This window comes from Anomalospiza imberbis (genome assembly GCF_031753505.1).
Source record: "Anomalospiza imberbis isolate Cuckoo-Finch-1a 21T00152 chromosome W unlocalized genomic scaffold, ASM3175350v1 scaffold_31, whole genome shotgun sequence".
Lineage (NCBI taxonomy): Eukaryota > Metazoa > Chordata > Aves > Passeriformes > Viduidae > Anomalospiza > Anomalospiza imberbis.
In genome coordinates this window covers 4311658-4335842 of record NW_027099315.1, presented here as the reverse complement: position 1 = coordinate 4335842, position 24185 = coordinate 4311658, and the positions used below count along the sequence as shown (strand labels likewise).

At 42.2% G+C, this 24185-nt stretch overlaps 1 protein-coding gene and 1 long non-coding RNA gene across 7 annotated transcripts in view; one reads left to right on the top strand and one right to left on the bottom strand.

The window, feature by feature from the left end:
* Positions 1-24185, bottom strand: part of LOC137465601 (spindlin-Z-like) — a 122224-nt gene that overhangs the window by 24844 nt on the left and 73195 nt on the right. For 5 of the 6 annotated variants that reach the window (XM_068177673.1, XM_068177670.1, XM_068177676.1 and 2 more), the window contains one exon: positions 20239-20287. Coding sequence is in view for 2 of the 6 variants with exons in the window: in XM_068177675.1 (XP_068033776.1) it covers positions 20239-20287 (49 nt within the window). In the remaining 4 variants the exon portion in view is untranslated. Of the gene's footprint in view, positions 1-19314; positions 19348-20238; positions 20288-24185 lie in introns of all 6 variants that reach the window. The other variant, XM_068177671.1, reaches the window with a different exon arrangement.
* Positions 1-24185, top strand: part of LOC137465604 (uncharacterized) — a 93880-nt gene that overhangs the window by 2095 nt on the left and 67600 nt on the right. The gene's annotated exons all lie outside the window — the stretch shown is intronic.

Genomic DNA, 24185 nt, shown 5'->3' with positions numbered 1-24185 from the left:
AAGAAATAATATGCCGTTTGCTGGACGGGAGATTTCGAGAGAATAAAAAAAAAATCTTTAAAGTATCAGAAACCACCGAGACAACGCAAGAAAAGAAAGAAAAAAAAAAAAAAAAAAAAAAAAAAAAGACGGAGGGGAAAGAAGAGGGCTGGAAACAGGAGGAAGGGAGGAAAGAAAAAGATTGGGATCCTTTTGCAAGTGTTGTCTCCTCCGTTCCTACTCGCCCCACCCCACCACCCGCGGCTGCCCCGCCGATCCCGGTTCCCGTCCCGGCACCGGTCTCGCCGCTCGGAGCTACACTGCCGGTCCTCGCCCCCATCGTGGCTCCGGCCCCGCCGGTGAATTTGTGTGCCCCGGTCCCGGCCGCCTGGCCCGCGGCCACTCCGCCGGCCGTACCGGGGTCCGTCCTGCCGCGTGGTCTGGGGTCGCCGTCCTTCTAAGGTCGTCCTCCGCCAACCGCGCCGGGGAGGGTCCCGTCTGTCCCATCCCCGGCTGCCCTGCCCGTGCCGGCTGCGCTGGGCGCCGCCGCTGCTGCCGGGGCCGCCCCTCCTGCTTTGTCTCTGCCGGGAGCTGCCGAATTAGCTGCCATCAGCCATGTGCGGCTCGGTCTCCACCTAAGATCGCCCTTTGGCGGTTCCAGCAGCGGACCCCGCCTGCGCCTTGGAGGACTAAGCCTCGGCGCGGATCCCTCCCCTAAACCCCCCTCTTGCCCTGCGTTCCGTTCCCTTGGTAACCACAACTCCGACTGTTCAGGTGTTCAGGGAAATTCTCTAGAGGAAGCGCCTCCTGAGCGATGATGATGATCAGGAGGGGAGAAAGCATATCGTAATTTAATGATCACGTGAATGGGCGGGGGGGGGCAGCATCTCGAGGGCAAAATGCTGAAGGGGATTTTGAGGCACAGTAGGGGAAAGGGGAGGCTCCAAATGAATGGTTGGACAGACTTGAGAGAAATATAGGGCAACGTTCCGGAATGGATCTTGAGACTGATGTGAGAAAAGCTCTGTTAAGGATTAACTTTGTTACTGGTGCTTGGCCAGATATTAGGAAAAAATTGGAAAAAAATTGAGATCGGCATGATAAATCATTAGATGGTTTATTAAAGGAGGCTCAGAAAGTTTGTGGCCAAAGCTAAACTAAAAGCAAGGATTGTGGCAGTCACCATGCGAGAAAACAATTACAAGAAAAAAATCAAAAACAGACAAGCACTACTCCTAGATATGATGGTAAGTAGAGACAGGGGAACAGGAAAGAATAAAACCCCAATACAAACCAAGTGTCAGGAGCATTCCAGGAATGCCTGCTTTTACTGTAAGAGCAAAGGACATTATAGGAGAGATTGTCCTAAGAGGGCAAAAGATCTGAAAATCTTCCGAGAGATAGGCACAAAAGAAGAACAGAGAAGTCATAAGCTCTGTATTTTATGGGACAAATACCATCTGGAGCCGGTAATAACTTTAAAAGTGAGTCCCCAAGAAGAAGAATTAGAAGTTGTGGTAGACACGGGGCAGAAAGAACCTGGCTGTTTAAATATTCCAAAAGGCTATAATGTAAGCAAAGATACTGTAAAGTAAGAGGAGCGAAAGGAGAGAGTTTCACAGTTCCTTACATTAAAAATGTGGTAAAAGAGGGAGAAACTGGATTTTGGATGGGGGATGTTTTATTGGTCCCAGGGGCAGGTAGCAACTTATTGGGAAGAGATTTACAAGTGAAATTAGGAATAGGGGTTATCCCAGAAGATGGGGAGATGATAGCTAGAATTTTAAAATTAGGCCAAGAGGATGAAGAAAAAAATTAACAAGGAAGTTTGGGCTGGGGAAGGAAATAGGGAAGGATGCTTCATGCTGAGCAGATGTCTTCACTGAGCTGTTGATTCAGCTAATTCTTTCCCCTTTGCTATGTACAAGTATTATTTCTTCCAATTTGCATTATCTTGCACTCGACATAGCAAAGCCTGCTTTTAATTTATTTTGAGTCGATGTGAGGCTGTTCAATCAGGTGGTTCTCAGTGTGTAAAGTTAAACTAAAAGGCACACCAGCTGCTTAGTAAGTCAATGACAAACATTTTTCCTTCCAGACAGTCATTTTTCATGTACCCAAATGTGTTTTGCTTTCTTGGTTTTTGTTTTGTTTGTTTGTTCGTGCTTCTGGAAGCGCTGACTTACTTGCAGTGCACCTGGAACAGCAGCTAGAGTTGTGCATGCATAGCACTTCTGTAAAATAGGGCTCATTTTTTGACCCAGAATTGAAGGTGGCTACACATAAAAAAAAGGGAACCTTCAAAGCTGGATGAAGAAAAGGTTTCAGTATCTTCTAATGTAAGCTGTTAATTTGTTACTTTCAGCATCGCTGTGGGTGTGTGACACACACACACACACACACACACACACACACATGAAAAAGAGGGTGGGGGGGGTGTCTCTGCTTGCTGTAGTTTTATTTCTTAAATGAGTTAGAGAGCTATGAGGAAGTTGTGGGTTCTTTGTGTGGTTTGTCCAGGCCTGCAGGGAGGGGTTTGGCCATGATTCCCTCTGTGCTGCAGGTAGCCGTGCAGTGTGGCAGCAGTGGCTTGCCTCTAGTGAGTTTGCAGGCAGGGTGCTTCACCACTGCAGTGCTCAGGTGCTGTTTCCTATTGTGACATTGAGGCTTGAATTCAAGAGTGCCTCTTCCCATCCAGTTATTCTTTGTATCACAGGAGCCTCTTTAGACAGTGTTTCCTGGCAGTCAAAGAGAGAGTATTTCAGAAACAAATTCCTTACTTGCTGTCCCCTCCACTGTATTCATATTTTGTCCATTCCCTCTTCAAATTATAGAATTGTAAAACTCATGCTCTGTCCTCAGATGCCCTTCCCAAATCAAACCTTGGCTTCATTGCAAATTGCATTGCACTAGCATTGCCTTAAATTTTTTGGTGCAGGCAGGGTCACTTTGGAAGTAAGCTGAAGTAAGCTGTTGTTTATCGTGTTCCTGCAACCTTTTCAAGCTTGTGAATGGAAAAATTGTGATAGCAAAACAAGTCTTTAGTTTTGGCACTGTGTCAGCTGTGAGTGGCTGATAGCCTTGGTGGAGGGTGCCATGAATTGCACACTTGCAGAACACACATAACAAAAGTAATTTAATTTGTAAAGAAGTTGTGAAAAATGCATATTATATGGCTCTACGCAGATATTAACTATATGTATTATGCTAGGTTGGAAAGTTATGTTGTATTAACATTTTAATAATATAGTAAATGTAGTTTTGTAATTAAAATTAAGCTTTAGTAGTTAAAATAGAAATTATGTGTGTAAGGTAATCTTTTAATTAGCTCAAGAAAAGGAGAAGATAATAAAAAAATTCTTCGCACAGGGATAACAATTACAGAAACCCATAAATTTTCCAGAGGAGAGGAGTTTATGGTTTTCCTTATCAACAGAAACAAACTTCTTCAAGCTGGACTTAGACTGGAAGGCGCCTGGGGATTACAGAAAATTTCTTGACAAGTACCAGATGGATTTCTTGTTTTAAATAAAAATATATGCATATTCATAAAGTGTCTTGTAATATGCAACAGATTACCCTTCTTAAGGAGTAAATTTTCTTTTAACGGGGTCCTTTTCCTGGCTCACTTTTGTCCAGAAAGAGGTACCCAGCCCGGGCTGTAACTCTTTGCTGTTATTGTATCATTAATTGTCCTAACTCTAATTGTGTAACCTTTATTACTACACTTGTATTATTTTTATAACCATTTTATTTTTATTAAACTTTTCTAAATTTTTTGAAACAAGTGATTGGCGTTTATAACAAAGTTGAAAAAGGGGAGAAGGGTGATTAGCAGACTCACCTCTGAGATGTTGGAATGTAGACTAATGTTAGAACGTGGACTGATGTTGGAATGTGGATGTTGAAACGTGAAGAGAGAAAGAGAGAGAGAGAGAGCGAGCGAAGGGGAGAGTGAAATAAGACCCCAAGGTCCCCATGCCCGTGGCTATCTGTAAGTTCTCCCCCCATTCCTGCTAGGTAGATTGACAACAGGGAGAGAGCTGCGAACGACAGAGTTAAACGCAAGGCTGTGAAAAAGAGGGAGAGGGACCACCCATTGGGACTCCACACCCTGATGCTTTTTGAGGCATGTTTGCCTGATTTGTAAGGACCAACGAGAAACTCTACCCTGGCGGCAGAACACCTTTCACCCCCCTTCACAGGAAAACAGGCAGAGAGGCGCCAGGGAGGGCAGAGACAGCGCCGGGAACAACAGGGGTGCAGGCGGGTTCTGTAGCCCCGGGGGTCGCGGGGGAAGGGCGGGAGCTGCCTTTCCGGGGGCCGCGCAGGCGCGGGACAGTGCGGGGCCAGCCGGGGAGACCGCGAGGGTGCGTGGAGCCGCGCCGAAAAAGCGCGCGGCAGCGTCCGTAACGGCGGGCGCGGGGTCTGGGGCGGCAGGAGGGTCCGCGGGGGCCGGAGCGACCGAAGCAGCCGGGGCCACAGCGGCGGCGGGTGCCGCCGCGGGGAGGCCCAGAGGGCGCACGGGGAACGCCGAAACGGAACCAGGCGGGGCCGCGGGCACAGTCAATGCGGGCATGGCTGCGGGAGCCGTGCTGGCCGCGGCAGGATCGCGCGTGGCGTTGGAGAGGGCGGCGAACACCAGCCAGCCCTTCGGAGACTGCACGGCGGCCGCGGGGAGAGACCCGAGCGGCGCCGGGCCGGGCAGGACGCGGCGCGCGGCCATGGTCACGGCGGCAGAGGCGGGATACAGCAAGTGCGCGCTGATGACGTCAGCGGAGCGCGGAACCGCGCTGGGTGCCAGCGTTGCCATGGAGCCCGAAGGGAGCGACCCAGAACGGGACCGGGGCGGTGCGAGGGCCGGCTGGGGGAAAGAAGAAGGCGTTCCCGAGGGCGCGGCCACGCCAGAGCCAGTGCAGGCGGAGCGTGGTCAAGGCAAGGGCGTTCCTTCCCACATTCCCATGGCGACGCAGACAGAGAGGGGGCGAATCCAGGCTGTGCATGCATTTGTGAGAGTCATGGCGATCGCGGAAGTGGCTGGAATGTGGGTCCTGGTTTCGGAGAGGCAAATCCCAGGCGCGAGCTAGGCACAGCAGACACCGGGCGTGAGCAGAGAGGGGGCGAGCAAGAAAGAGGCGCAGCCATGCCGAGGCAGGCAGAAGCGGGGCGTGACTGCACCGGAGACCTTCCTCTCAAAATCCCATGCCAGTGCAGACAGGGGCTGAACAGAGCCAAGGCAGGGATTCCCTTTGGTCACCGCCCCTCCACAGCAAGTGCGAGCAACGCACCGCCCATTTCCTTTCATCAGCAGTGCCAGGCAAGCAACAACAGAGCTGCATTGTGGCAGCGGCAGAGCAGCGGTGCCGGAATTTTTCCGCGGCATTGGTGAGCCTGCAATCGCATGGTTCAATTGCAGTGCACGTCCAAAAATTGACAACAAATACACAGCAGTGCCCAGAAACCACAGCAGCCAAAGTAACAACTTTTTACAAGCACACGCATTGCATCAAATGTCCTGCGGCAATGCTGAGCGATTGGACCTCAACATTCACCCCAAAATGAGATTCAGTCAGTTGTCTTTTGAAACCAGTGCAACACAAGGCCTTCTCCAAACTTCTCCAATGTTTCTAACACCAACCCCAGACTCTTCAGTTAGGTCAACAAGACCTGGTCAGCAGCCGCACCCAGCAGGTGTGGCAACAGCGTCATCCAACGACAGAATGGCCAAATCGCAACGGTTTTTTCATATCATTAATAATGAACAGATTTCCAGAGACACTCATCTGCCACAGTTTCAAGAAGAACACCAACGGAAAGACAACAGAACTCATGACATTTCTTCTCAAGAGCAACAACAACCTGTGTCATCAGTTATAAAAAAAAGATCGGGAGTCCTCAGGGGCACACATGCCCATTGAAGGGAAAACCCTGGCATGTGTCCAGCGCTGAAAATACATACCAAATCTTACAAATCTATCGGAATTGTAAGGTTTTGATTTATCACCGCAATTCACATGGTCCCTGACACAGCGTGCGGCTTTTTTGGTACGGGGGAATGAGCCCCTTGGAAAGGGGAGATCCCATAGCTATAATTAGTACCCCTGACCAACTCTTAGAAAGTGTGCACAAAGATGCCTGCCTGCAAATGATTCATGAAAAGAAATTAATTCCTGGCTTTGAATCTCTGATGCAATTACCTGTGAAGCCCGAAATAATGACCCCTTAAATTCGAGCTCTTCCAGAATCACTCAAACCTACAGCAATTTTCCATCAAAAAACTATAGCAGCTATATCTCCTGTAGAAAGACCAGATAGCTTTCCTAGTAACCAGAACGACCCATTTGTTCCCCTTTATGACTTGTTGAGGAAAGGGGTAAAATGGGATTGGATTCCTTTTCAGGAGAAAGCATTGCAATTGCTGATTTTTGAAGCAACAGCTTATCAAGCACTGAGCCCTATCCATCCTACAGATCCTTTCCAGGTGGAACGAGGATTTGCCTCCTCAGGGCTGTCAGTACACATATGGCAGTGGGGTTCTGAGGGTCTGACAAGGCCTGTTGGTTTTTATTCCTGTGGTTTTAAAGATGCTGAGAAAAGATACACTGCCTGGGAAAAAGGATTGTTTGTGGTTATCTTAGCTCTCATAGAAGTGGAAAAAATTGCATGACAACAACCAATTGTATTGAGAGGCCCTTTCAATGTTATTAAAGATAGTCACTACTGGAACCCCCCCTCCTGACAGGGTGGCCCAGAGGGCCTCAGTTAGAAAGTGGTATGCTCAGTTTGAACATTACTGTAGCTTTTTCACAATGACAGAAGGAGCTGTAAAATTTTTAGCAATACAAGAAACTGAGAGCTTGGATAGCAGCTATGACAAACCTGCCTCTGTAATCAAAGTAGCCGCTCCTTTCTCCCCCGAAAAATCAGCAAGTTCTTGGTTCACCAATGCCTCTGCTAAACGAGAGGGGAAGGTGTGGAGATACAGAGCAGCAGCCCCCACCGTTTTTTCTGGTGAACTAATTATTACTGAAGGAGAAAGCAGTGCTCAGGTTGGGGAGCTGATAGCTGTTTGGAGTGTTTTCCAACATGAGGCACAGAATACCTCTCTTGTCTGTATCTACACTGACTCCTATGCTGTGTACCAGATGATCCTAATAATCCAGCACATTACCCTGGCCAACCTGTTCTGGTGGACCTCCCTTACTATAGGACTAGTACCACTTGTGCTAAAAACCTCTCTGAATAAATATGCATGGACAGCTTCTGATGGTCTAGGAAAAGAGCACCGGATAAATGCACACTGGATAATTCCATCATTCTAACCTTTTCTGCCTTATAGTGGCAGGATTCTGTTGCGTTTACTTTTGCAGAAGAACTCCGAGGGACATGAAGACAACCTAAACCATGAAAAAACTGGTGATACTTTTCTGGTAATACAACCCCATGGCCAGAAACCAGCTGAGTGGCTGTGGTCTGAAATAATTGTGATAGCATGTAGAAAAAGTGAAAGGATCTCTTTAAGCACAAAAAGGTTTGTATGCCCCCAAGCATACAGGATTGTTGGCACAATTTCACATTAACACAAACTGTAGAAGTAGTTTGATTTTGGTCCAAAAATACTGAAGCGCTTTCTTTTAAGTTTAAAGTATTGATTTAAATACTGGGAAGAACTTGATGTTAATGTTGTGTCACCTACCACCGAACCACCGGTTATGCTTAGCTCAAAAATTTTTGAAACTGGACCATATAAAATTAGGAAAACTAGCCAACAACAGATATTGTTTAATCCGGCATGGTCTCTTAAACAAGTCAAATTGCTGATGCAAAACAATGTCTCAGAAATTCAACCAGCTTGTTCACCTTTTTTGCAAACCTCTTTTCAGGGTTGGACAACCTGGCTGAGACAGTGGAACCCTCCTAAAAAAACAGGTGTCAAGAGACATAACTGGTGTTGTGGGAACAGGATTGGGAATTCTAAAAGGTATTGATTCAGAGGTATTAATGAATAAATTGGCTTCTACAACTAAAGATCTGACCAAATTATAACAACCACTGCAATCGTCCTTATCAGCCTTGGGAACACATCAGTGGTTGCTATCAAACATATTACCAAATTGGGAAAAGGCAAATGTGAATGATAGCAAATTGATAATTGACGCACTTAGTGCTACACAAAGCAACATTTCCTTAGCCCTTAGCTGTATCCAGGCTCAATTATGGATGCAGTCGGTTGCTGCCTCAATTATAAGAGAAGGTGAAGAAGGCACTTTTCCTACTGAAGTTTGGAAAATAGTTTGGGACAGTGCCACTGATTTTGAAAGAGTTTCCCAATCCTGGTGGAATTTAGTGAATTTTACCTATGACCCCATCACAAACATAGCCACAGCTTTTGTGTTGACCATACATAATGCCTCAGTGCATTCAATATTCCCCATCATTGCACTAGGATTGAATCACGATGGAGCCACTCTCTATCCTTCTGAACATAGAGAATGGGCCCATCAAATTGATGACAAATGGCAAACTGTTAATTTAGTCTTGTACCATCCAAGAACAACTAGGGTTCATCTGTGAAGGTAATGCAATTGTAGCTCAGGATATTTGTCTAGACACAGAACAAAATATCTGTCACTTTCATATACCTCCTAACGAGACTTCTGAAACGGTCTTTGTATATACAGGCAACGGGTGTGCATGCTTTAGAACTGCTTGTGATACTGTGTTTGTATGAAGTACAGTAGTAGATACTAAAAATCATTCAAATTTTTGTGCTTGCAACTTTACTAAATTTGCAGGATGTGATTTTTCTTTTGTAGTTCCAGTTACTTCCCATGAACTTTTAGAATCCAATTTCATGCTGGTTCACAAGCTATTGCCTACCCCCATTGGGATGAACCTTACTCTGGTAAGGCAATTGTTGCTTCACCAGGATTTGATTAAAATCTTAGGAAAAATCAAGGAGAACAGACAGAAAACTCTGGTAACTGTTCATCATAATGTGCAAGAAATACATTGTGTTGTAGAAAGAGTGAAAAATTATGCTGAACACAGGTGGTGGGATACCCTTTTTGGGTGGTCACCTACTGCTACCGGTGTCCTGAATAAATTGTGTCATCCCATTGTTGTTCTTTTGATTCTAGTTACGATTGGCTTTGTTTTATCAGTAATCTTGCTTATTGTGAATTGGAGAATGATGAAACGGTTAACAAAATTGACATCTATAATTAATGCACACCACCTGGCCGACGTCCTTTACACTATAGACATCCCCAGGACTATGGACACAAGGCGGTTATAAGATTAGAAGATATGTTCTCACATAATTTTCTTTTCTCTCTTATGATTTGTTCTAACCACTTGAAAAACTGTTTTGAATTATTGTTGTTTATTAATTAGAAAATTTGTTTTAAACTATTATTGTTTATTGATTAGAAAATTGTACTTAGTAATATGGATTATACTAGGTTTATTATTTTATTGTTTGGTATTAATTATACCGGTTTATTATTTGATCAATTTATTGTTTAATTAATTATTATTGATTATTGGTTTAACCAATACTGATTGCATTTTGCTTATTGTTTAATTATAATCTATTTAACCAATACTGTTTGTATTTTGCTTATTGTTTAATTATAATTTGCCTACTAATATGTTGTGATTGTTTTAGTTTTCCTTGTTTTTCCTTTCCCTTCCTTTTTCTTTTCTCTTTTCCCCGGGATGTGCTGCCAACACCTGATGAGTCCTGAAGACTTCACAACGAGGCCACGAAACCCTGCTGATGAAGACCTCCTGAGGGCAATCGTCAGTCACAGGGTGGTGTAAGAGGCCGTCTGAAGCCCCCACATTTGCCTACCTATTGCCACGAGGAGAAACTCCATCCTCCACTACAGTTCTGGCTTGGAGAGAGCAGCAGTGCAGGTGCAGTTGCTGTACCGTTATGTTAGCTGTTCCGAACAAGGCCTGGCAAGGACTTGGCAAGGAGTTGGCAAGAACTTTGCAAGGAATCGGCAAGAACTTTGCAAGGAATCGGCAAGGACCTGGCATGGACCCATAAAGGAATGGCCTACTGCATATTTGCCCACTCTCCTCCTGAAGCAGAATGAACTTTTGGGGTGACTCCCATGGTCCTTCATTGAAGACCCCTCATCTGCCTTGTTACCACCGTGACAGACAAAGAATGAGAACCCTCCTCCCAAGGACTGAGACTGAGACCCCTACTACAGGGAGGGGGGTAAAATGGTGGTCTGACCACTAATGACATGACCAGTTTCCCTTCAGTAATTTCAATGGACTTATTCTCCATTGTGTTTGCCTTGCTTTGGTGGTTTCAGTGGACTCACCTGTTCCCCCGCAGCAATCACAATAGACTCTCATTGTCCTGCATGTTCCCCCCGTCTTTCCTCTGTGGATTATAACTGGACCCCTGAGTTGACCAGAATTTAGGAGACTCCCCCGACATGATAGACGGATCCCCATCGTCTGGGGACGAATATCCGAAAGAAATAACCCAGATACCGGTCCAAAAATGGAAAAACAATGTTAAAAACTAACTGATGGGGTAATGTACTGAGGATGGGATGGTGGAAGAAATTAGGATTCTTCCTTTTATGTGTTGCAACTATTTTGATGTTTCTTCCTTGTTTAATCCCATGTTTTATTTGATTACCAACATAGTCCAAAGAATGCAATTGGATAAGAAATATTGCTCAAGCCAAATGATTTATAAAGAATAAGAGGAGGGGTTATGAAAAATGCATACTTTATGATTGGCTTTTTGCAAATATTACAATGAGTATTATATGTGTAATGTTAGAAAGCTATGCTGTATTAATTCTCTTAAGTAGTGTGTTAAATATATTTTTAAGTTATAACACAATGTTAAAATAGAAACTATGCTATGTAAGATACTTGTTAACTAGCTCAAGAAAGAGATGAGATAATAAAGAAACTCTTCACACAGAGATAACAGCAAAAGGGCCCATAAAGAGTTACTGCCTCCTTATTGGAAAAGACAAACATTCCTCCACCTTCTCTCCGTCTTTATGGAACCACCAGGATTAAGGGGAAGAAGTTGACAAAAACTAGGAAAATTCTTAATTTGCAAGGGATTTATGCATCATGTATGAGATATATGAATATGCAACAGGCTATTGCTTTTAAGGGTTATTCCTTTGTTCACAAGGCATGCTTTTCGTGACTTAGTGTCCAAGAGCATCTGGACATCCGTAATTCTTTGCTTTTTATTGTCTTGCAATTGTCCTAACTCTAAATTTTTATTACTCTAATTGTATTACTATTTTTATAGCAATTTTATTATTATTAAACTTTTAAAATTTTAAAAACCAAGTGATTGCCATTTTCCACAGTTTTCTTGTTTAATAAACAGTTTTTTCCACTTTTCTCCAAGGAGGTATTTTTCCTGAAATGGTTGGGGGAGGGGCTGATTGAATCTGCTTCCTAGAGGAACCCCTTTGTGGGTTCTCTCCCAAATTTGCCCTGAACCAGGACAATACCCCATAAATCAACATAACCCATCAACAAACTATAAAAACACTTGTAAAAAAAAATTCACGATAACAAAGTTCCCCAAACAACTATTATTCATAACAAAATTAAAATCTACAAAACCCAATTTTTTCCTCTTATAAAGAAGTCTCCATAACCTTAACAAAAACACTTCTCTCCCTAAGTAAACTAAAAAAGTACTATTTTAAAAGTAGTAAATGAACTAAAAATATTAAGTTTAATTTCTTTACATTATCAATAAGAAAGAATAAGTTACGGGGGGAGGAGAACTGTTGCTGTAGAGCAGGACGGGAACAAAAATTACTTTAAATTAAAGGTAAAGAGAATGAACTCATTTATTTCAAATGCACTGCTCTATTTACAGAGAACATCGTGCAGACTAATTTGTCTTAGAGTAAAAACACTCACACCATTGGTGTGCAGTGAATGACGCACAGTGGCAGAACCTATCTATAAACAATGTGAACAACAAGATAGATTAGAGAATTCTTTACATTCTTTCCCAACTGTCTCCCAGGCTCTCGCCTGGTTAGAAAACCTTCTCTTTTTCTCTCTGACTGAACTGAGAATATCCACAGAGAACTGTTGTAAAGAGTTTGTTTTAATTATTACTACTTTTTTTTCTTCTAATTATTTTTAATAACATTTTCTTTATACCCTTTTAAAATTTTAAAGGTACTTTACCTTTCTCCTAATCCTATCTCACAACAAAAAATAAGTATATTAATAATTAGCCAACACCAAACCCACCACATTGTTTAATACATTAAGTAAAAAAAATTCAAAATTAAAAATATCTTAAATTAACAACCAAAACCACTACAAGCAGAAATTATTTAAGATTGCACACTATGCTTGTGTGTACAAGGCTTTGAATTAGGCAATGTTACCTAGTAACATAAATGTTATAGTTGTGCTATTTTTAGTTACAGCTGTGTTATGGTTTGATGTTGGCGCAATACTAGCGCCTTTATGAAAATGCACTTTCTTAAATAATTGCTGTGAGATGTGATCAGGAACAGAACAGAGTAGGCCTAAACTTAATAATAAAGGAAAAAAAAAACTTTATTAACTATTACTACTATAAAAGACACAGACACTAAATCCAGGATGAAGACCCTCCAAAACACTTCTCCTCCCCCCACCTAATTTCTAAATAACTACAGTGAGACACCACCCGGGATTCTTGATTAAGTTGCTACCCTTTAGATAATTAATACTGTCTCTTAAAGGAGAGAGGAGTCTCTCTTGCACTACAGACTCCCCCATGAAACACAATTGCTACTTTTGTGTTTCCATGTCACACATGGCAACTGCCCGTAGAAAATCTGCCAGTGTGACACTCTCTTTTCTATGTTACAGTGCTCTCACTACTGTGCATGGACAGACTGCTCATAGGGCTCCTTTAAGGATGCTTTGCTACGGACTAAAAGAGAAAACAGTTCAGCATCTCATTTTGGGACTACAGTCCTCCCCATTTTCTTCCTCCCCTGGGGCCGAGGGTTTCAAGAACAGAGATTATATTCTTCCTGAAGACAGAGGGCATCACTACACCCTCTTCTTCCTGAAGATAGAGGGCATCACCACACCCTCCTCAGCTTTTCTCTGTTCTCTCTATTCTTGTGTTGGGAGTTGCTAAAGCAGGTCTCTTGGTTGACTACTGCATCCCCCTAAAAATGCAGTCTCTATTGCAGGACAATTTGGTTCAGTCTATGGCTAACAAGAAAAGTCTGGCTAAAAGCTACTCTATCATCTTTTCTCTACTTAAAAATTCCTTCTTTTAACATCTCGGATCTCAGACTGTTTCTCTTCTACTTTAAATTGAAGAGGAGTAATATTTTACAAAGCCTTAATTTTCTGGGAAAGGGTTAAAAGTTCAGACTCCCTTAACAGCTGAAATTTCTGCTTAGAACTCCTACGGCTGGGCATCTCCCCCCCCCCCCCCCCCCCCCCCCTTCTCCTTCTCTTTCGCCGGCAGATTTCTAGGTGCCATCAGACTCTCTGTCTCTTTCCCTCTGGTGGGGGAGGGGGGGGGGGGAACAAAGGCACAGTCCGAAGGAGCTGGCTCGGTTTTAGACCCTTCACTCCTCGCCTACCTCCCTCAGGCCGCATGGCTTCCCCTCCCCCACCCAGCCTGTGGCTGGGCTTGGGAGAGTCTGCACAGCACTCTGACTGGAACTAAAGAGAGACAGTTCCCCTGGGAGTTCTTGCTTTTAACCCCTTGTGTTCTCAGAGGCGTGTCCATGCCTTCAGTGGTCACTCCAGGTGCTAATATCTAAACCTGACTACTGATTGGTTGGACTACTAACTTTCTGAGAAAATTCAATTCTGTGTCAAACCATGACAAGCTGAAAAGGTATATAAACTCAGCTGTGTGTATCAATAAATGGCTTCATGTGTGCAAACCATGGAGACCCTGTCTCTTTATCAATCATTGTCAGTATACACATTATGCTACATGTGCATCTTTGGTGTTTTCCACCTGGTGAATGGTGAACCTAAGGATCCTTGCAAAGGTACCCCCCTTTTTATCGCCTAACTGTGTCTGGCTCATGATTTTAGGACCAGCAAAAAGGCATCAGGGAACTCCACTAATGACTGGCCACCAACTGGATTTAATGCCATTCACCACCACTCTTTGGACCTGGTCATTCAACTGGTTTTCCACTCAGTGAAGAGCATACCTGTCCAAGTCATAGGAAGTCAGTTTCTCCATGAGAATGCTGTGGGAAACGGAGTCAAAAGCTTTACTGAAGTTCAGGTAGACAACATCCACAGCCTTTCCCTTGTCCACTAAGTGGGTAACCTTGTCATAGAAGTAGATAAGGTCAGTCAAACAGGACCTGCCTTTCATAAACCCAAGCTGACTGGATGTGATCAAATGGTTGTCCTGTATGTGCTGCATGATGGCACTCAAGATAATCTGTTCCATAACATTCCCAAGGATCAAGGTCAGGCTGACAGTCCGGTAGTTCCCTGGATCCTCCTTCCAGCCCTTCTTGTAGATGGACATTCTATTTGCAAACTTCCAGTCAACTGAGACCTCCCCAGTTAACTGGGACTGATGGTAAATGATTCAAAGTGGCTTAATGAGTACTTTCACCAGCTCCCTCAGTACCCTTGGATGGATCCTGTCCTGCTCCATAGACTAGTGTGTGTCTAAGAGGTATAGCAGATCGCTGACCATTTCCCCTTTGATTATGGGGGCCTCATTCTGCTCCCTGCCTGTCTTCCAGGTCAGTTGGCTGGGTACCCTGAAAACAACTGGTTTTGCTATTAAAGACTGAGGCAAAGAAGACCTTCATTATCTTGGCCTTTTCCTCATCTTTTGTCATTATGTTTCCCTCCATTTCCAATAAAGGATGGAGATTCTCCTTAGCTCTCCTTTTGTTGCTAATGTATTTATAGAAACAGAACAGTTTTTATTGTCTTTTACAGCAGTAGTCAGATTAAGTTCTAGTTGAGCTTTGGCCCTTCCAATTTTCTCCCTGCACAACCTCTCAACATCCTTGTAGCCCTCCTGAATTGACTGCCCCATCTTCCAAAGGTCATAAACTCTCCTTTTTCCCCCCGAATTCCAGCCAAAGCTCTCTATTCAGCCAGGCTGGTCTTCTTCCCTGTCAGCTTATCTTTCAGCACACTGGGATGGCCTGAGCCTTTAAGATTTTCTTCTTGAAGAATGTTCAGCCTTCCTGGACTCCTTTGCCCTTCAGAACTGCCTCTCAAGGGACTCTTTCAACCACGCCCCTAAACAGGCTGAAGTGTGCCCTCCACAAGTCTAAGGTGGCAGTTCTGCTGACTCCCCTCCTTACTTCTGATACACCTATTGGGACACATGAGACAGATGATGGACTTTAGACTTTGTTAGCATAAGAAATTTGATAACAGGATGCCTTGGCAAGAACAAACAGAGCTTTGAAGATTGCAAGAAAATTGGATCAGTCTGGGACAGGGAAGAAGATTGAATGAACTTCTGCAAGCAAGAGATGTTTAAAATGTATAAGCTTATTTATGTGATGATTAACCCAATCATTGAAGTAAAACATTACTAGTCTTGCTAGAATAAGTATATAAGCAGTTGTACTTCACAATAAATTTGGATTCTTTGACCATCTCACGGAGTCCCCGTCTCTCTTCATCACCGATAACACCAAGCAGGAACTTGTCACCATTGTCCCCTATCGCTTAACTCACCACATTCTGCCAAGCAGAGACAGGATAGGAAATCTTCCATATCATATGTCCTGTCTGCCTGACATCCCTGCCGCAGGGAAGGTAGGGGACAATTCCAGTAGTTTCTCTTTCACTCTCCCTGATACTCCTTAACAACCTACTCACCACGTCCTAGAGCTCTGTCGCTAAGCGGCGGAGTTCCTCTACCTGGGTGTACCTCCCCCAGTTGTGCTCACTGCTGCTGTCCAGTACTGGCATAAAAGTAGGATATGTCCTGCAGCCCCACACTTGTGTAGCAGTGTCTTTCCATCAGAGCTCGGTCTGGAAAGCTGTGTCATTCATTGTGGGTGCAGAGTTTAGAGTGTTCATAGCCTTCTGCCAGCTGGATACCATTGCTTCCTGGTTGTGTTGGCAGAGCTACAGCACCTTTTTTGCATGCCCTTCCCTGCAAACTGCCCTGTTGTGTCACTAGCACTCCCTAGGGGCTTCTTTCATACAGAGGTGAAGGGGGTTGACTACCGTTGTTCCTGGCTCCACCCAGGTCTTATCAGCAGCTGTAGCACAAGTGTGGGCTCCTGGCAGCTCTTGTGGCTCCCCCAGGTTCAGGAATCCCCCCTATGCTATGGATCGTGCTGGCACCAGAGCTGCTCATCTCAGTGACTAAGTATTTATCTCAAAGACACTAAGCTGATAAGTAAAGTCTTGTTACAAGAAAGGGTTTTATTAGCAGAACCAGATCATGGAAAATTCCAAGAAATTTAGAAAAGAGTACAAATGAAGTAGAGTAGCAATGGTCAGTACAATTTCTATATTTCATGGAACCATGTAGAAAAATTATTAAAAATAGGGCCTGAATTAGAATTTTGATACTATTTTGATACTATTACAGACTGTCACTAATGGGGGATCATTTGATCAGTGAATTGTTATAAACTATTTTTCCTTAATATTCAGACTGTGAGGCACATTACTAAAGACAGAAGTTGTAAAACACTTTCTGTCCTCCTTCAAAAGCCATCATTCAGTTGTGAAATTAATTTTCTTAGGATTACAGGTGTATTGGGCTTACGTGGCAAGGTTTTGGTAATGAACACACATACACATACAGACATGACACCACCTGCAGGAGTAGCCTCTATGAGAGGAAGTCAGGCTACCCTGTGCCAGACACAGCTGGTTCCAGCTGGCTTGGCAATGGTCCCACTGACAGCTAAAGTAGAGATGATCAGCAAAGTTTATGGTGTCTTTGTTAAAACATATTTAGCAAAGAGCAAAAAACCCACCACTGGACAGGCAGAGAAGGAGGGGAAGAAAAGGATCCATGCTGGAGCAGTTAGGTATTTAATGAGGGAACTGAGGCCCATGGAGAACCCACAGAGAACCTATGCCAGAGCAGATTTTAACTGACAGAACTGTCTCCCCCAAAAGAGACCATGCTGAAGCAGACTTTCCTGACAGGAACTGTGACCTGTAGAGAACCTATGCCAGAGCAGGAGGAAATTAAGTACAAGAGGAAAGGAGTGGCAGAAAGTAACCATTATGTACGGACTGTAAACTCCCCTCCCTCATTTCCCCTGCACCCTGGGGGTGGTGGTGAGTCTGCAGTGAAGGAATGAATTTAAACATGGGAAAGGAGGAAAGAAAGGTGTTGTTTTAATGTTTGTCTTCCTGTTTCTTACCACCTGAATCTATTTAAATTTGCAATAAATTAATTTTCCACAAGTTAAGCCTGTTTTGCCTGTGATAGTGCCTGGTAAGTGTAGCAGGGCATCTCCCCCACCACAAGACCTTATCTGTTGCTTGTTAGCTGGTGAAACAACTTAGGGCATCTTGCCCCTCACATGAGCTTCACATGAGTTTTGGTGAAATAACTCAATCAGGACAGCTTGTCTTGTAGTGAGTTATTTCGGCGATGTGGCGTAAGGCTTTCAGCTGACAATAAACATCTTGCTGTGGAAGCGAGATGCGGAAAGATAAGCTGGAATTTCTGACTGACAGACACTTCACTTTACAAGCTATAAAAGCTACACAAAACTTTCACAAAGCAGAAATCTCCTGCATGTTCCTTGGAAATGTGTGGGGGTTTCTCCCTAAAGTTGGGACACCCGCTTTTTGGTTACTCACCCAGGAGTTGAGGGAAGGGAACCTGTGTACAATATTGTAATTTCGGTGATAATTTACATTGACTCCTAATCTATACTATTTCTTTGCTAGCTTTAATATAGGTACCTTAATGTCATGCACTGTTTTATGTAATCTACTAGTAGTTATTTTTGTTTTATACTGTGTAATAAGTAACTCTCTTTAAGGCCTTTTGTCTGTTACTTCCTGCTTATTCAATAAATAACTCATTTTATAATAGACTTGATCTGCCATTCCTAGAACTTGCAGGTCAGACCGATTTTAGTTGCGGGCCACCTAAATTTAGAGTGCTGCCAAAAATCTGAGGCTAAGGCAGGGCTTGTCTGAAGTTCCCATTTGATTGGTAACAGTAAGCAATCTTCCTGTCTTTATCATGACCCATGAACATTCTCATTCTATTTTCTCCCCCTGCCTCACTGAGGAAGGGGAGTAAGCAGGTGGGTGGGAGTTTGGCTCATAGTAAAGTATAATCCACCACAAGAAGTTAGTTTAAACTGTGATCAGAAATTCACAAGGGATAAGTACAGTGATAGTTAAGTGGCAGATAGAATCTCCACCTCAAAGTCCTTGAATTGCCAACTATGAGAAACTGGTAAGATGTTATACTTACACTGTGCACTATTTCCTTATGCACCAAGGGTGGAAAAGCTAACAACCAAGAGACTACTGACTGATCTGACACAAACAGAGTCAACTTTTTATTCACAAAAATAATCTCTACCCATTGACACTGACAGAACATTCAGAAGAACTGCCCTTTTGTAGCTGACCATGGGACTCCCTTCCAAAAGGGTCAATGGTTAACTAACATTTTAGTTAAGAAGAATTTAGAAGACTAATCCACACAGCTCATTTTATCTCTTCCTCAGTTACTGGACTACATCCTGTTCTATCCTGTTGGGTCTTCCCTCCCCTATGAACTGAGTTTAGAATCTCCCCTATGACCTTCAAGTGCCAGTAATTTGTTCCTCTTTTTCTTTTAATGAGGAATGTAAAAGTCATCATAACTAAACCAATGACAAAGTATGCATTATTAATTCATGGTCTGCTGTATCGGCTCATAGTAGTATCAGCATACATTTTTAAACAGTGATTCGTATCTCACTTGTTTACTATAAACATGTCTACAGTGCTCCTTACTGTTAATTTCAAAAATATAAGCAATGAATATCAAATAAAAACAACTCTATACTAGTGTGTCATTTGCAGAGAAGTCATTGAGCAGCACACAAAGTCATCTCAGTTTGGTACAAAATAAAAGCTTTACCAAACAATTCTTAAACAATTAAACTAGGCTAAATCAATATAAAACTCAGTTGGGTGCTCAAGTTAAATGGCTCAAAATCACATGACTTAGGATCATGACTTAATATGCCCCATAAAAGCCTTTATACTAAAAAATATACAACCTATTTAGGTATTTAAATAAGTGTATATCAAAACAACAATAAAGACAAATCTAGCCACCCTCAAGTACAAAAGGCAACCCACCTCTGATAGTCTTCCCATCATACACTCCTTTCTCTGAGCGGTTGAAAAAGAACAAGAGAAATTAAATTTTAACTCTACCTGTCTCTAGACAAATAAAAGTTTATCTCTGCCTTGTAAGGAGATAGACAAGACTGAATAATGAAGAGTTGGTGGAAGGAATTAAGAGTAGTTTTACATCAGGTGTTGTGTCTGGGAAATAGTTAATACTAATTCAAATGTTAATCATGGAAGATATTTCTGCCAGACAAATTGTTTTGGATTTATGCCTGTTGTATATCAGCATTATAGGACTTCATACTAAAAATATAACTAATAGCATTTTAATAAATTTCACCCTTTCCCAGCTTATTTTAGAGTTCACCCACCAGATATGCAGCCAGATACAACATCTAGCTGTTAGAAATGAAGGTAAATTTTGTCTAAGCTACTACCTATATCTTCTCACATTTACTCATATCAACATTTAGCTACAACTATCTCAAATTCTAATAGAGTGAATAATAAATGTGATGAATGTATAGGATAAGCAAGTAACCTTCACACAAATAGTAGCCATACTACAGTACATTGATTATTTTTTAAAAAGGTAAAAAATAATTTTCAAAAACTAAAGCTGTAATGAATCCTAGAGTACATATGCCAAATTTCTGGCTTGTAATCTCTTGTTTCTGAATTATAAGTTACAGAACTATATTGACAGAATAATTTCTCTCAGAATAACATTCAAAATGATGTTTAGAACTGTACCAATGATGCATTCTTTCCCATTGTCCTCCCAAAAAATTAAAGTCTGATTCTACACACATACACCATTTGAATACTGCTCCACATTTTTTTCAAAGTGACTGGAACAATACAGATACATTTCTAGAATGGTACTGCCAGTTATTGAGAACTACATTTGAGGAAGTATTAGGAACTTACTTGTGGGAAGTTCTTTTCTTCATCATGCTTGCAGAGACTCCTGCATGACCTACAATATAAATGATGGAATTATTGAACAATAAAATCTGTTTATACACAATGTCAAAAAGGTATCTTATAGAAAAGTTCTCTTTTTCAAGTAAAAAAGCTTAAACACATCATGATGTGATTTACCAATGAGTTTCTACAATGGAAGAAGTCTGAGGAGACAGGCAAGGACTATGTACTCATGAAGTTAAGTGAAGAATTAGGGAGTTACTGATGACAACTGTTACAAAAAGCTGAGCTTAACACAAAGGAGACTGAAGGTAGTCTTTGTCATAGATAAATGGCTACAACAGTTAAGGGATTAAAATGGCTGTGTATCTGCCCTTGAATTGATTATATCATCAAATACATATATTCCTGCGTTAGTGAAGCCAGAATGGGTGGGTGTATACATGGCTCAGCCAAACTCATTATAAAAACTTAGTATAGAGCCAAAACCAAGTATAAAAAATAAGTATAGCATATACAGTATAAAAATGGTCCAACTAACAGACAGAACATTGAGTAGAGCAACAGGCTTGAGTCCATTTCAACCCACAGATTTCTTCCCAACAACTGGGGATGCCCAGCATTGTGATGGAGACCAATAATGGGAAACACATTTGTATTGTGATACAACTGTACATTGCAACTGCTATACTCTGCTAAATGTAACTTGTACTTGCACTGTTATTTAAGTAAATTGCTGTATCATTCTGCTAAATCAAAGTTCCATGTAATGTCAAATAAATTAATTAATGTATTGGGTTTGCATGGCCCGGTTTTCGCAGCGGGGGGGACTACAGGGGTGGCTTCCATGAGAAGCTGCTAGAAGCTTCCCCCATGTCCGACAGAGCCAATGCCAGCTGGCTCCAGGATGTATTTGTTGCTGGCTAAGGCTGAGCCAATCAGAAATGGTAGTAATGCCTCTGTGATTACATATTTAAGAAGGAAAAAAAAGATTTATTGTGCAGTTGTAATTGCAGCCAGAGAAGACAGGAGTGAGAATATATGAGATGAACAGTTCTGCAGACACCCAGGTCCGTGCAGAAGAAGGGGCAGCAGGTGCTCCATGTGCCGGAGCTAAGATTTCCCTGCAGCCCATAGTGCAGACCATGGTGAAGCAGGCTGTCCTGCTGCAGCCCATGGAGGAGTCCCATGCCAGAGTAGGCAAATGCTTGAAAGAAGGCTGTGAAACTGTAGGAAACCTGTGATGGAGCAGGGTCCTGGCAGGGACCTGCAGATGCATGGAGAGAGGAGCCCATGCTGGAGCAGATTTCCTGGTAGGACTTGTGACCCCATGGGGGACCCATGCTGGAGTAGCCTGTTCCCAAAGGACTGCACCCCATGGAAGGGACCGATGATAGAGAAGTTCATGAAGAACTGCAGCCCATGGGAAGGACTACCATTGGAGAAGTTTGTGGAGAATTGTCTCCCATGGGCAGGACCCCATGATGGTGCAGGTAAAGGACTCCTCTGCCTGAGCATCGGCAGAAGCAACCTGTGATGAACTGACTGTAACCCCCCCTTCCCTGTCTCTCTGCACCTCTGGCAGGGAGGAGGTAGAGCTGAGGAAGGAGGGAGGGATGGGAGGAAGGTGTTTTTAAGATTTATTTTACTTCTCACTATCCTGCTCTGATTTTGTTTGCAATAAATTCAGTTAATATCCCTAAGTTGATTCTGTTTTGCCCATTATGAGAATCAGTGAGTGATCTCTCCTGATCCTTAACCCATGAGCCTTTCACTATATTTTCTTTCTCATGTCCAGTTGCAGAAGAGAGTGACAGAGCAGATTTGGTGGGTACCTGGCATCCAGCCAAGGTCAACCCACCACACTTCAAAAAACTAACGTTGGCATTAAAGCATTAAACCCTCTACACATGGAATATCTAAAAGGACACAGTCAGAGAGTGTTGGACATATGCATCTTATCAATTAAAAAACCCCCTCATATATCTGTAGAAATGTTCAGAATTTAATCTATGGACATTTAAATTCACACCTACAGAGAAATACTTAATTGAGGTTTCTCTACAGATCCAAACAAATTCTTAAACATTATGTGCATGTTCCAAGCATAGCTTTGGCATATGTATTCAGAAAATTAATTTTCATAATAGCAATAGTGTCACACAAGAGTTAAGCACTGAAAGTGCAATTAACCTTAACAGTTTTCATAAATACTTTAATATTTGGATTTTCCTATGGAGAAATAAAAGGACATATATCACATGACAGAAGTGGCAGAATTTAAATAAGGCTACATACATTTTGTTTCCAACATTCAAACTTGTACTAAATCCATGGAAAGATGTGTCTCCAGTTTTAACAACAGGTGGAATTTGAAGTTTTCAAAAATTAAGCCCTCCATGCAAATAGCTACAGTAAAGATGCTATTTGCAATAAAGACCAAGTAAATAGAACTTCCCTTGAACATGTTTATAAGAACTAACAGCTAGAAATTAAAAGATATCTCAGAAAGTATGAATAGAAGCCCAAAATACTTTTGAGACTTGACTGCACCAAGTGAACAAGCATTTTCACCCTGTCATTAGCCACCCCTTAGTTATGTGAGGAAACAAGTTTAAAAACATACTTATTAAAAAAAATCTGTTCTCACAAAGTAAAAAACCACAAACACACAGATTTCATGTTTTCCATTACTGGTTGATGAGAAAAAGTAAGATTTAACTAAATCAGTTCAAGTAGTTAAAACACTATAAAAAGCATATCCACGTATTTAGCAGGATGGTTCAACACAAAACTTGTTTTCTGTCCTCTGCTCAGAGACTCTGAATCTTACTATACAGTGCAACACATTTAGCCTTCCAAAACAAAAGTAGCCTTAAAGATACACCGAAGGAAGATCTATTACAGAAGCTGCAAAAAATGCAAAGGAGAAGCTATGCACTCTACTCAGAATGAGTGTTTGCCCTGTTCAGTAACTGTTCACCTTAGGCACCTCTTATTTTTGATAAAATTCAAGTTCTATAGCCAGATGTCTTTTTTTCACTCAAATTCACTTATGTGCAAAATTTCTTGACTATTCATACATGGTCTCCATTAATGTAATGGCATATACCAAACTAACAAATATTTACAACACTGAACTGAGAGTTTGAGAGTACACTACACCATTTTGCTGTCAGATAAAAATGAACTTGGTGGGTCCTGATTTCAAGAACTTGCTTGTTCGTATACTGTGGCAGCACATTTCTTTCTTTCTCAGGATTTTTCATAGAGGTGCACAGAGAGAAAGAAAGAGAAAACAATTTCTATTTCTGGTCCTTGTTTTTCCTATGTGGAATATGTTTGGAGAATTGTTTACCTGGGATAATTGCTTGATTGGATTCTGGTGAGGATTGTTTGAGCCTGATGGCCAATCAGATCCACCTGTGTCTGGACTCTCGCGAACAGGGTCACAACTTGTTAGTAGTTAGATATGGTAGTTAGAGAAAGTAGGTATGTAGTTTTAGTATCTTCCTTTATATAGTATATTAATGTATTATAGCATAGTTATAATAAAGAAATCATTCAGCCTTCTGAACTGATGTTCGACATCATCATTTCTTACCACCGGGTTTGCCTGCATTTTACAATAGTATACCTAGCTCTAGAGAAAAACCAACTGAGCAAACTGAGTACTACTCAGTTTCTTGTGTTGGTAGCTTAAGGTAGTGTCCAGTTTAATAAAAAGTTATGGCATTTAGATGAAGAATGTGAATATAGTCTACTTACAAGAAGAGATAATAACAAGGTACATGAAGAACTTGAGCACAAGAAAGACATGGACCTGTTAGCGTGAGCCCAGAGGAAGGGCACAAAAACAATGTCCAAATGCCTCTTAAACACTGACAGGCTTGGGGCATCAACTGCCTCTCTAGGAAGCCTGTTCCAGAGTCTGACCACCCTCTTGGTAA